Raw genomic sequence first — 13759 nt, 5'->3', positions numbered from 1 at the left:
TTTCCGTTTATTTCAGAATGTCGAAGACTGTAAGAATTCCGGACATGTTCCTCAAAGCATCCGCTGCCTCTAAACGGTATTTCCCGCTCTGAAAATTCAAAAAAAACCACCGAAATTTCAGAAAATCCGCTTCAAATACTGAAAATATTCCGGAAAAAGTTCCCGCGGGCAATGAAAATCAAGAAGTCAAGAAAATGAAGTTACAAGCACCAGAACCAACTGAAATTCTGCTAAAATCCCTGCTAACCGGTGAATCTTGGTCGAAACTTTTAGAGGAGGAATTCAAAAAAGGCTATATTTCGAAAATCGAGAAATTCTTGAATTCCGAAGTGAACAAGGGCAAGCAAGTGTTCCCACCGCCCACACAAATTTTCACAACATTCAATCTTCTGCCATTCGACGAGATCAGCGTGGTTATCATCGGTCAAGACCCCTATCACGATGATAATCAAGCTCACGGGCTCTCCTTCAGTGTTCAGAAGGGTGTAAAACCGCCGCCATCGCTGAAAAATATCTATAAAGAGCTTGAATCCGATATTGAAGGCTTCAAGCGGCCCGATCACGGGAACCTGCTCGGCTGGACACGTCAGGGAGTGTTCATGTTGAATGCCACGTTGACGGTTCGGGCTCACGAGGCGAATTCTCACGCGAAGATCGGCTGGCAAACTTTCACGGACACTGTTATTCGGATTATTTCGCGACAATCGGAGAAGCCTATTGTCTTTTTGTTATGGGGAGGATTTGCTCATAAGAAGGAAGAACTGATTGATACAAAGAAACATGTAGTTATAAAGGTCATTATTTTTCTGGATAGAATTCTGGAAAAAGCATGGAAAAGTTGATTTTAAGATTTTTTCCCTAAAAATGTGTTGGAAAACGACAAAAATTGCCGATTTTCACCTGTAAAATCGGAAATTTTGCGATTTTGCTGGAAATTTAGGTAAAAATTGCCAGAAAACCTAGAAAAAAATTCAAGATTTTCCCATAAAATGGTAGTAAAATTGTCACTTTTCAGTTAAAAACTAAAAAAAATTCAGGGGTTTGCTCTAAATTTTCCCCTGATTCCGAATATCTATGTGAAAAATTGGAAAAAAACGTCCCTTTTATTGTAGAAAATCGACGATTTTCAAACGCGCGCCAGAGAGCCAGAGACGATTCTCATTGGAACGCACCGTGTTGTGTCGATTTACGAGATTTGTTTTTTTAAAGCCAATTTTTTGCTGTTTCTTCATTTTTTTTTTCGGTTTTTTGAACATTTTATTATTATAAAACTCGCAAAATTTCCTTATTTTTAGATGGAAAATGATTTAAATTCAGAGAAAAAAAACCGAATTTTTTCGATTTTTTCAAAGAAAATCGGAATTTTTCTTCTTTTTTTTTTTAAATAGAAAACCGGAATTTTTCTATTTCTTTCCAGAGAAAATCGGAATTTTTTCGTTTTTTTTAATTTTTTTCAAAGAAAATCGGAATTTTTTCGATTTTTTTTTTGATTTTTTAGAGAAAATCGGAATATTTTCGATTTTTTCAAAGAAAATCGGAATTTTTTCCATTTTTTCATATAGTTTTCCAGAGAAAATCGGAATTTTTTCCATTTTTTAAAAGAGAAAATCGGAATTTTTTTGAAATTTTTAAGGAGAAAATTAGAATTTTTTCGATTTTTTAAAAGAGAAAATTAAAATTTTTTTTTTCTATTTTTTCAGAGAAAAATCGAAAAACAGAAATTGTTTTTTAATCGAAAAAAAAATTCGAGAAAATTTCTATTTAAAAACTCCAATTTTCTCTTTAAAAACTCAAAAAATTCCGATTTTCTCTGAATTTACCTCCTTTTTCATCTAAAAATAGGAAATTTTCGCGGTTTTCTGATCATAAAATGTTCAATTGGCTCGAAAATACACAATTTTCAACGAAAAAAACCGATAAAAATGAATAAAAAGCTGAAAGCTGGCTCGTAAATCGGCACAAGACACAGCGCGCTTCAATGTCTGGCGCGCGTTTGAAAATCGTCGATTTTCTACAATAAAAGGGACTTTTTTTTCCAATTTTTCACATAGATATTTTAAACAAGGAGCAAATTTGGAGCAAAACCTGGAGAATCTTGTTTTTTTTTTTGGTTTTTAACTGAAAATTGACAATTTTACTACAATTTTGTGGGAAATTCTTGAATTTTTTAAAGTTTTTCTGGCAATTTTTGACATTTTCCACCAAAATTTAAATTAATTTCAAAGGGAAAAATTGATTGGTTTCAGACGTGGAAAATCGCAAAATTTTTGATTTTTGTGAAAAAAAAAACCTATTTTTTAGCGTATTTTAAAAATATTTCCACTAAACTCAAATTTAATTTTTTAAAAAATTTTAAAAAATTTCCAGACCGCCCATCCGTCTCCGCTGAGTGCTCGCAAGTGGTGGGGATGCAAATGCTTCTCGAAATGCAACACGGAGCTCGAAAATTCCGGTCGAAACCCGATTAATTGGGCGGATTTATGAATAAATTCTCCTGTCGAACACCCTGCGTCTCTTCATCTCACACACTCTCTCGCCACTCACTGAAGAACTCTGTTATTTATCGATTTTTCTATTTTCTCTTCATTTTTCCTCATTTTTTCCTCATTTTTTCGGTTTTTCATCATAAAAATTCGATTTTCTGGCCATTTTTTTGTTCAATTTCCAATTTTTCATTCGTTTCAACGATTTTTAAATGCTTTTCACGGAAATTGCAGCGAAAAATTGTTTTTTTAACAGAAAAAAAGAATGCGGCGACAAAAAACCGAAGAGGAACGGAGCTGGACTTCAATTTCTCGGCATTTTTTATGCCTTGAATGTAGAAAATATTTCCGGAATAAGGTAGAGAAGATAATATTCTAATTAAATCGCAGAAAATATATTAAAAATTGAAAAAAAAAAACCGATTTTTCCCAAAAAATATATTAAAAAACCGAAAAAATTCCAATTTCTTCTTTAAAAAAATTTAAAAACATTGAAAAATGCTAATTTTTCTTATAAAAAACGAGAAAATTCCGATTTTTCTCTAAAAATATATTAAAAATTGAAATTATTCCGATTTTTCAGTAAAAATATCAAAAAATCAGATTTTTCTCTAAAAATACATTAAAAAATCAGATTTTTCTCTAAAAATACATTAAAAAATCCGTTTTTTTTTTAAATTTATATTAAAAATCGAAAAATTCCGATTTTTCTCTTTAAAAAATCGAAAAAATTGCAATTTTCTCAAAAAAAAATCGAAAAAAAAATTCCAATTTTTCTTTAAAAATATAAATATATATATAAAAAAGCGGAAAAATTCTGATTTTCTCAAAAAAAAAATTACAAATTAAAAAAATCCGACTTTTCTCTAAAAAAATTATTAAAAATCGAAAAAGATTCCTATTTTAATTTAATACAAAAATTAAAAATCGAAAAAAAAATTCGATTTTTCTTTTAAAAAATTTAAAAAATTGAAACATTTCCGATTTTTCTCTAAAAATATATTAAAAGAATCGAAAAAATTCCGATTTTTCTCACAAAATAATTTAAAAAATCAGAAATTTTTTTTTTTTAAACGAATATTTCAATTTTAATTCAAAAAATTTCATTTTTCAGCGCGAGTTCTATTGGCACACCGAAGATTGTCTTATGGAAGCTTTTGAACGAGAAGTTGCTCTAAGCGTATCCCGTGGAGCCGACGAAGATATCGCTGAAAATGAGGAAGAATGGGATGATCAACCATCAGAAGAAGCTCTTGTTAGTACGAAAAATCTAGAAAAACCAGGAAAAAATCACGAAAAAACGCGATTTTTCACAAAAAAAATGCCTAGAAACATAATAAATTTGAGCCTATTTCAGATTTTTTGGAGCAAAATCAGGCCTAAACTCGAAAAAAATTTGCTCTGAAAAAAAATATCGAGAAAATTCCAATTTTCTGTTTAAAAAATCGAAAAAAATCCGGTTTTTTTTTTCGTTAAAAAATATATAAAAATCGACAAAATTTTCGATTTTTTTTTTTTTTAATCGAAAAATTCTGATTTTCTCACAAAAAATTGACAAATTTTCGATTTTCTGTAAAAATTTTAAAAAACGAAAAAATGCCGCTTTTGTCTTAAAAAAATCAAAAACTAGAAAAAACTTTCGATTTTCTCTGAAAAAATTTAAAAAATCGAGAAAAATCCGATTTTCTATTTAAAAAAATCGAAAAAATGTCGATTTTTTTTATCGAAAAATTCTGATTTTCACACAAAAAAAAAAAATTTTTCCATATATTTCCGATTTTTTCTTTAAAAAACCACAAAAAAAATCCAATTTTTCGTTAAAAAATATATAAAAATCAACAAAATGTTCGATTTTATCTGAAAAAATTAAAAAATCTAAAAATTCTGTTTTTCTATTAAAAAAATCGAAAAAATGTCGATTTTCTTTTGTTTTTTAATCGAAAAATTCCAATTTTCGATTTTCCGTAAATTTTTTTCAAAAAATAGAAAAAAATGTCGATTTTGTCTTTAAAAAATTCAAAAAAAACTGGAATAATCTCAAAAACCACAAAAATGAGAACCGCCCGACCAATCAGCGATTCGCCCGCCCACTTTTCAACCAATCAGGCGAAGTGGGCGGGGTTAGAAGTTCTCATTTTTAAGAGAATTTAGCTAATTCTTTCGCGATTTTTTAAAGTTTTTCATTTTTTTCTTTTGTGGTAATTTTTGAAATTAATTTAAATCGCCTAAAAAAAGCTTCAACGTACAATTTTCAGGGTCTTATAGCGAAAAACGAGGCGTCTCCGTCAAAACAACAACAACCACCACCACCACCAAAATCTTCACCAAGAAAACCGGAAAAAGCTCAAAAAGAGGAAAAAGTGATAGCAGGGCCACGTGGATCACAAATCATTGTATCAGTTGAGCCCCAAGTTGAAGCAGGCTTTCAGTCGGATGATGATGATGATAGTGAACCACCACTTTTAGTGTCACAAGTTGAACAGGAAAAAGAGGATATTAATGAAGAAGATATTGGAAATAATGATGATGAAGAGGAGGAAATGGAAGGAGATTTGGAATATGGAGATGAAGAGACTCCGCTTAGTTTTATACCTTCTGGAACGGTATGGGAAAACTTAAAATGTGCTCCTGATTCCGAGTATATATGTTTAAAAAAATTGGAAAAAATTTCCCTGATTTTCAAACGCGCGCCGGAGACGATTCACGAGATTTTTCATATATAAAAAATCGAAAAAATTCTGTTTTTTCTCAAAAAATATTTAACAAACCGAAAAAAATCCGATTTTTTCTTTACGAATATTTTTTAAAAATTCCAAATTTTATCAGAATATATTTTAAAAATCGAAATAATTCCGATTTTTCTTTCTAAAAAATTATTAAATATATTACAAAAATATAAATAAAAAATTAAGAGTGGAGCGCCGAAATGCCCCTGCTGCTCGTATTGCCAGGCTGTCCCACCACGGTTTGATCTACAAAAAATGCGGGAATTTTTTCGCCCAAAAAAATGTGACTTCAGCACGTTCCTAACCATACGAAATCAGTTGAAAACTCTGCCGCATTTTTTGTAGATCAGCGTAGATCAAACCGAAAGGAGCCACACTTTGACACCACGTGCTGATTCCGAGTATATATGAGGAAAAAATTCCAGAAAAACTCTTTTCCAGCAGAAAATCGCGAGGAGACGATTTTCAAACACACGCGCGCCAGAGACGATTCTCATTGGAGCGCGCCATGTTGTGCCGATTTACGATATTTTTTATTTTATGCCAAAAATGCAATTTTTTCTTCATTTTTTTTCTGCACTTTTCCTCTTAAATCGCGTGTGTGCCACGGGTAGGTGTTTTTGAAAAAACTTTTGACATGCGATGTCCGAAAAAAGTTGTCCGAAAAAGTTTGACCATGCGTCATTGTTGCCACGGCTTATAGCTCGGCGCTGGATGGATGAAAATTCGAGTTCTTTTTTTTAATCTCTTTAAAAAGGGTTTAACTACATGATATTTTTTACCGTTCTCAATTTGAAAAACGTTGAGCAAACTTATGAAGCTCCCAAAAAAAAGTTCTCCAAAATTACCCAAAAAACACCCTAAAAATCGCTCTAAAACCCCTTTTTCAGTGCAAAGAAGAAGTCGGATCAATTTCTGTTCCAGAACTTTTTTAGTTTATTTTTTGAGCCCGATTTTTTGAAGCGGATTACAAGCTGATTGACCCAATTTCGAAAATGTAGGCCATCATTAAAGTTTTCGAAAAACTAAAAAGATGAACAAAAATATGTAATACGTGAAAAACTCTCTCTCCACTCTCTCTCTTCCTCTGATTTGGCAATTTTTCATTTCTTATTTATCACGCAAAGAGAATTAAATTATTTCAATGGTTTTTTAAATTTTTTTTGCAATTAAGAAAGAGTACAAGTAGAAGCTTTGGACAACTGTTCTTATTCTTAATCTAAATTTCTGAATTGTAGGCTTTTACTGCCGGGTCAGCGCGCCGCAGGCGCTCTGAATCTAAATTATAGGCAGAGCAGGCCGAAGGCCTGCGATGTCATGACAGCTTTCTCTGTAGGGTCAGAGCGCCGCAGGCGCTCTGAATCTAATTTATAGGCAGAGCAGGCCGAAGGCCTGCTATGCCAGTCGGCTTTTACTACCGGTTCAGAGCGCCGCAGGCGCTCTGAATCTAAATTATAGGCAGAGCAGGCCGAAGGCCTGCGATGCCATGCCAGCTTTCTCTGTAGGGTCAGAGCGCCGCAGGCGCTCTGATTCCAAATTGTGAAGGACATACAAAAATATTTTACTCTGTGTGGGGTCGAACCCAGGGGTACCCACCTGACAGACCAGTCCTCTACCACTTGTCCATGGCGCGCGCGCCGCCACACACTCTGCGTGCGCGCCCCTCCTCTTTCACAGCAGCCGACGCCTGTGCAGGACCTTGCACACCTCTCCTCCCCTCCCCCTTCCTGCTCTGCGAGCCCGCCCCTCCTCAAACTTCAATCGCTTATATCTCCGCTCATAGTTGTGATAGAGACTTCGTTCTTTGAGCAATCGATCCCAAATTTCAAGGAGATCTCGAATAACACCAACACAGGTTCGAGGCAAAGCCGAGAACCTGCGCCAGCTACCTTTTCGGGCATCCCCATTCCCGAAGGTCTGGCGCGGCTTGCCGCGCTAGTCTGCATTTTCCTCTTAAATCGCGAGTGTGCCACGGGGGGTCGTTTTTGAAAATGCAATTCCTCCGCAAATGTCAAAAAAAATGTCCCATTTCGGACATTTTTTTCCTATTTTTGTTATTTCACGAGATTTTCCAGGAGAATATACAACTCGACGAGGCGCGTCTGTTCACCTAAAAATCATTTCGATCTGAGCACTTTAAACCTCTTTTATTGAGCTCCAAACCGTGGTGCGCGCTCTTTCACCCGCCGCATCTCCCCCTTGGTGTGTTTTTTTGGGTGCAATCCTCAAACCACCGCTTCGTGCGCTGTTCTCTTTCACAAATCTTGGGTTTTAAGGTGAAAGTATTGTAGAGTAAGCTTCTGGCTACATCTTAAAGTAAAATTTATTCCAAAAAAGTTATTTTTTCATTCTGAAAATCGAGCCAGAAAAAATGTTGTCAAAAAAATGAGGTTTTTGCCTTAAAAATAAAAAATTTTCCACTACCGAATGGGATTTTATGTTAAATTCGTAATTAGTACATAAATACCGAATGGATGCTGAAAGCACAGCTCTCTACGATAATTTTCAACGATTTTAGAACATTTAATTTTTGACCTCGAAATTTCAATTTCCCTCTTTTCCTGGACCAGTTTTTTACTGAAATGTGAATTTTATGCCCTAAATCTTATTATTTTTGCTATGAGAAGCGAGACAAACCAAAAGTTTTCGGTCATGAGTTTCTCGAGCCCCGTTCCTGAAGTTGTAGGCTTCAAGCCTTGCTCAGGAAGCTGAAAAGTTCATTCTTGACCAATTTTTAAATTTTCAAATGCTATAATATTCTACTTTTAACGCTGATTTCGAATATATACTTTTCTTTTTCCAATTCCTATTATGAGCTGAGTTACGGCGCTTTCAAGTTTCAGCAACGCCTCCTCTCTCTTGCCTCCTCCCTCTTATGCATAGGGTGGCTGTAATATGGTCTCTAATTACTGTTACAGGATCAGGTATGTATATTTTACGACATATCGAAGAACAATCGACAGCATCACCACATTTGTTTTTGTAAGAGGTCCCTCAATAGGTTGTAAAACAGTCTATAATATCCACCTTTCTTCCTGCAAGAAAGGAGGTAACGTATATGAGACTGTACATTGGTTGCAATTGAGGGGTTGACAATTATTATTTTAATTTTCTAATAAAAATACATTAAATTTTTTTTTTAATTTTAAAATAAAAAATCCTTTTTAATTTTAAAATAAAACATTTTTTAATTTTCGGCTTTCACTGCCGGGTCAGAGCGCCGCAGGCGCTCTGAATCTGAATTATAGGCAGAGCAGGCCGAAGGCCTGCTATGCCAGTAGGCTTTCACTGCCGGGTCAGAGCGCCGCAGGCGCTCTGAATCTAAATTATAGGCAGAGCAGGCCGAAGGCCTGCTATGCCAGTCGGCTTTCACTGCCGGGTCAGAGCGCCGCAGGCGCTCTGAATCTAAGTACAGACAGAGCAGGCCGAAGGGCTTCTATGCCAGCCTGCTTTTACTGCCGGGTCAGAGCGCCGCAGGCGCTCTAAATCTAAATTGTGTACTGCAGGGAGACAAAAAATATTTTTGAGGTAACGTATATGAGACTGTACATTGGTTGCAATTGAGGGGTTGACAATTATTATTTTAATTTTCTAATAAAAATACATTAAATTTTTTTTTTAATTTTAAAATAAAAAATCCTTTTTAATTTTAAAATAAAACATTTTTTAATTTTCGGCTTTCACTGCCGGGTCAGAGCGCCGCAGGCGCTCTGAATCTGAATTATAGGCAGAGCAGGCCGAAGGCCTGCTATGCCAGTAGGCTTTCACTGCCGGGTCAGAGCGCCGCAGGCGCTCTGAATCTAAATTATAGGCAGAGCAGGCCGAAGGCCTGCTATGCCAGTCGGCTTTCACTGCCGGGTCAGAGCGCCGCAGGCGCTCTGAATCTAAGTACAGACAGAGCAGGCCGAAGGGCTTCTATGCCAGCCTGCTTTTACTGCCGGGTCAGAGCGCCGCAGGCGCTCTAAATCTAAATTGTGTACTGCAGGGAGACAAAAAATATTTTTAAAACAGTAAAAACAAACACACAGGTTCGAGGCGAAGCCGAGAACCTGCGCCAGCTAGCGGACTCGCCCAGACCCCACCTCTACTAGCGGGCCCCATAGGGCCCGCTAGTTCTGGTTTTTTTTCATAAAACAGGCAAATTTCATTCTTTTTTTAAAAAAAAATTTTTTTTTTTTCAGAATTTCTGGAATTTAATCTCACAATTTTGGCCGTTTTTCTTTTTTTTTTTTAGAAACAAAAATTAGGTTTTCTATTCTCATAAACATAAACGAAATTTGCAATAAAAATTTTTTTTTTTCGTTTTTTTGGATTTTTATCTGAAAAATCGAAAAAATTCCGATTTTCAATTAAAAAATTCAAAAAATTCCGGTTTTTTCTTAAAAAATTCAAAAAATTCCAATTTTCTCTTAAAAAATATAAAAAATCGGAAAAAATTTCGATTTTCTATGAAAAAATCCAAGAAATTCCGATTTTCTATGAAAAATATATTAAAAATCGAAAAAATTCCGATTTTCTCTGAAAAATCTAAAAAATTCCGATTTTCTCTGTAAAATATAAAAAATATCGAAAAAATTCAAATTTCCTCTGAAAAAAATATTAAAAAATTCCAAAAAATTCCGATTTTCTCTGAAAAAAATACGAAAATCGGAAAAATTCCGATTTTCTCTAAATAAAATATTAAAAAATCGAAAAAATTGTTTTCCAGATTGCTTAATATTTTTTAAAAAGAAAATCTGAATTTTTTTCGATTTTTTCATTTTTTTTTATCAAAAAAAAAAATCAAGAAAAAATTCCAAAAAAAAAAGAAGATTTTCCTAAAAAAAATTGTTTAACAAATTCGATTTTTTTTTTCAAAAAAAAATTGGAAACTTTCCGAAAAAAAAATTAAACTCTTGATCGGAAAAATTTGGAAGTTCGCGATTTTGTGATAAAAAATACACAATTTTCAACGGAAAAAGCAACAAAAATGAATAAAAAACTGAAATTGGCCTTAAAAATCGCGTAAATCGACATGGCACGGTGCGCTCCAATGAGAATTTGCGATTTTCTGCTGAAAATGTGATTTTTTCGAATTTTTTCACCTAGATATTCGGAATCAGGGGCAAATTTAAAAATTTCGGCACTCTACCCTTAACAAAAATCAATATTCAGGTAGTCGGAGCTCCAGCGAATCAGGACGACGGCTCGAAACCAAAAATGGAGTGTCCAACGTGCGGTCTTGTGCTCTATAGGCACAATTTTGCGGCTCATTTCCGAATTCACACTGGCGAACAGCCGTATGGATGTGACTATTGTGGAAAGCGTTTTCGAACGACATCATCGTTAAAAGTGCACAAAAGAGCACATACTGGAGAGAAGCCGTATGTGTGTCCGAGTTGTGATTATCGAACGATAACGAAGAGGAATCTGGATCGACACATTGTTAATCATCATATTAGAAATGCGGTTATAAAAGGACCAATTATGAGAAGATCTAGGTCAGAAGAAAATTTCCAAATTTTTTGAGTCAATTTACAGTAATTAGATCAGAATTTAACTTTAAAAATGTTCAAAAAATTCATTTTGATGATCAAAAATTAGCTTTAAAACCCTTATTGGCCAAAAAAAATCGAAATTAGCCTTAAAAAAATGAAAATTGGCCTAAAAAATAAAAATCGTCCTGAAAAAATTTATATTGGCCTAAAAATCGCAAGTTGGCCAGAAAAATCGAAATTGGCCTAAAAAAATATAAATTTTCCTAAAAAATAAATATTGGCCTAAAAATAAAAATCGTCCTGAAAAAATTTAAATTGGCCTAAAAAATAATAATTGACTTAAAAAATCCTAATTGGCACAACAAATAAAAATCAGCTTAAAATAATGAAAAATTGGCTTTAAAAAAATATAAATTGGCTTAAAAATTCCAAATTTGCCTCAAAAATTTAAAATAGGCTTGAAAAATACAAAATTAAACCAAAAAATCTAAAATTGGCCTATAAAATCAAAATTGACTAAAAAAAAATTCAAATTGGCTTAAAAATTTCAAATTATCCTTTAAAAAACTAAATTGGCCAATAAAATCCAGTTGGCCTATAAAATCAAATTTCGCTTAAAAATTCCAAATTGGCCTAAAAAATTAAAATTGGCCCAAAAATCTAAATTGGCCTTAAAAATTCCAAATTGGCCTTAAAAAATCCAAATTGGCTTTAAAATTTCAAATTGGCCTTAAAAAACAAAATTGGCCTATAACATCGAAATTGGCCTAAAAATATCTAAATTGGCTTTAAAAATTTCAAAATTGGTCTAAAAACCTCAGTGGCCTGAAAAATTCCAAATTGGCCTAAATAAAAAAATTGGCTTTAAAAATTTCAAAATTGGTCTAAAAACCTCAGTGGCCTGAAAAATTCCAAATTGGCCTAAATAAAAAAATTGGCCTAAAAAAATCAAAATTGGCTTAAAAATCGCAAGTTGGCCAGAAAAATCAAAATTGGCTTTAAAATTTCAAATTGGCCTTAAAAAACAAAATTGGCCTAAAAAAATTAAATTGACCTATAAAATCAAAATTGGCTTTAAAATCAATATTAGCCTTAAAGAAATCAAAATAGACCTGAAAAATTCCAAATTGGCCTGAATAAAAAAATTGGCCTAAAAAAATCAAAATTGGCCTATAAAGGTTTATAAATTTTTTTTCGAAAAACCATTTTTTTCAGAACAATTCCTCGATATCACCCCGAAGACCAAGTCGAATCGATACCGACAACAATGAAGTACACTGTAAACGAGAAATCCGTTCGAGTATCCGTCGCGGCGACACGCCGACGGCAACTTCGAGAAGATCATACTTATATATCGGCTGCCGCCGCATCCACTTCAAATGAGCCTTATGTAGAAGAAGAGGAAGAGATTATAGAGGAAGCTCCAATTGGAGACGAAGATGATGAAGAAGAAGAAGTTTATGAATGAAAAATGTCACATTGCACCATTTGATTTTTTAAAAAATATTTTTTCTGAAATCATTATTATTTTCAGATTATTCACATGATTTTCCATACTTTGTTATTAGACTCGAAACTGTCTGAAAACAACGAATTTCATAGTGAAACTTTTTGAAAACTTCTCAAAAAAAAAGTTATGACGGTTCAAAAAATGACCCTAAATTAGTTAAAATTTGAAATTTGACCGTCTTGGAAACTAACTTTTTTGAAAAATCACCGTCTAATTTTGGCTATACAAGTTAATTATCTTGCGTTTTCAACTCGATTTAGGTACATTTAAATGGTTATCAATTCGCAAAATTTTTAGTAGAAGTTTTGGTAAATTTCGAAAATTTCCAAGTCAAAGAATCAAGTGAATAGCCAAATTTTGTGGTAATTTGCCACATTTTTTGGAATATCGCCAGTTTTTTTTTGTTGAAAAATTGCCACAAAAATTGAAAATATGCCAATTTTTTGATAAAATGCCCAATTTTTCAGTCAATGTTTTTTTTTTGAAAAATTGGCAAAAACAATTGAAAATATACCAATTTTTAGAAAATTGCATAACTTTTCAGTCAATGTTTTTTTTTTGCTCAATTGCCAATTTTTTTGAAAAACTTTCAAGTATTTGGTAAATTGCCAAATTTAAAGTTAAATTTCCAAAATGTTTCCCAAAATTAGACGGTGATTTCAAAAAAGTTAGTTTCCAGCCGCTCAAATTTCAAATTTCAACTAAGTCATTTTTGAGCCGCCATAACTTTTTTTTTTGAGAATTTTCCAAGAAGTTTCATTCTGAAATTCGGTGTTTTCAGGCAATTTCGACTAAACCAATGAAGAAAAATATTGGAAAAAACATGGTGCAATCGACCTACTTGAGCCGACATGCAAAAGTAATCACATTCTATTTTTTTTTTTCGAATTGTTCACATTTTTCCCTGAAAACCCCCACCCCTCTCGTACATGTAATATCATTTCACCGTAATCACCTCATACAAATGTCATTTTTTAATGATAATTCTCTGCTTTTTTTACCGCAATTGTGAATAAATTTCAATTTTTATGAAAAATAATTTTTATATGTTTTGCAAGTTTTTGTTTCAGGTCTTTACACCAGATTTATTTGATTTTTTAAAAAGATTTTTGGAAAAAAATTTTTTTTTTGAAATTTTTTAGGAGAAAAAATTGTGATTTTTTTCGAATCAAATTTTGAAGAAATTATTATACAATCATTAGAAATTTTAAAAAAAAATAATTTTTTTATTGGAATTTTTTTTTGAATTTTTTTCGAAATGTTTTTTTTTTTAATATTTTTTGTTGTTCAAAAGTTAATTTTTTTCCTAAAATTTAAACCACTTCCAAACCTAAAAATAACCATATTAACAAATCCAACAAAATTAAAAATATTTTAAATTTTCTCAAAAAATTTTGAAATTTTTTTGATTATTTTTCAAAAAAAAATTTTTTTAAATTTTTTTGGAAGAGCATTTTTACAAATAGGGGAAATACACAAAATATCATTTGCAAATGAGCACAAAACGTTTTAAAAAATTAATTAATACTTTCAGAAAAAAAAAAGTTTTTTTCTGAAAGTGTT

General features: G+C 32.6%; 2 protein-coding genes across 5 annotated transcripts; both read left to right on the top strand.

Moving 5' to 3' along the window:
* Positions 1-10: 10 nt before the first annotated feature.
* On the top strand, positions 11-2640 carry ung-1 (Uracil-DNA glycosylase; the record flags this gene model as incomplete). Of its 4 annotated transcripts, none has more annotated exons than NM_067160.7 (3): positions 11-76; positions 122-249; positions 2368-2633. In NM_067160.7, 3 exons carry the CDS (start codon positions 18-20, stop codon positions 2466-2468), a joined length of 288 nt encoding a protein of 95 aa, NP_499561.1. The 4 variants fall into 4 exon arrangements, with proteins under 4 accessions (NP_499561.1, NP_499560.1, NP_001255148.1 ...); NM_067159.7 differs by having other exon boundaries at positions 17-76; positions 122-794; positions 2368-2640; NM_001268219.3 differs by lacking the exon at positions 11-76 and having other exon boundaries at positions 195-794; positions 2368-2484.
* A 99-nt stretch (positions 2641-2739) lies between these two features.
* Y56A3A.28 (C2H2-type domain-containing protein) lies at positions 2740-13240 on the top strand. Its single transcript, NM_001379940.2, has 6 exons — positions 2740-2841; positions 3598-3738; positions 4739-5086; positions 10364-10689; positions 11902-12159; positions 12978-13240. The coding sequence occupies exons 1-5, from the start codon at positions 2749-2751 to the stop codon at positions 12152-12154; spliced, it is 1161 nt and encodes a 386-aa protein (NP_001366955.1). The 5' UTR covers positions 2740-2748; the 3' UTR covers positions 12155-12159; positions 12978-13240.
* Positions 13241-13759: the final 519 nt, after the last annotated feature.

This window comes from Caenorhabditis elegans, chromosome III, assembly GCF_000002985.6.
Source record: "Caenorhabditis elegans chromosome III".
Classification (NCBI taxonomy): domain Eukaryota; kingdom Metazoa; phylum Nematoda; class Chromadorea; order Rhabditida; family Rhabditidae; genus Caenorhabditis; species Caenorhabditis elegans.
Note: the sequence above shows the minus strand (reverse complement) of the source record. Positions and strands in the feature narration are given on the sequence as shown.

What these genes read in the sequence shown, in the direction of transcription:
- Y56A3A.28 (NM_001379940.2), top strand. Translation starts at nt 2,749, where the DNA reads ATGCGGCGACAAAAAACCGAAGAGGAACGGAGCTGGACTTCAATTTCT. An exon ending in AACCATCAGAAGAAGCTCTT is followed by an intron (nt 3,739 to 4,738) that starts GTTAGTACGAAA and finishes TACAATTTTCAG; the next exon opens with GGTCTTATAGCGAAAAACGA. An exon ending in CCAATTATGAGAAGATCTAG is followed by an intron (nt 10,690 to 11,901) that starts GTCAGAAGAAAA and finishes CATTTTTTTCAG; the next exon opens with AACAATTCCTCGATATCACC.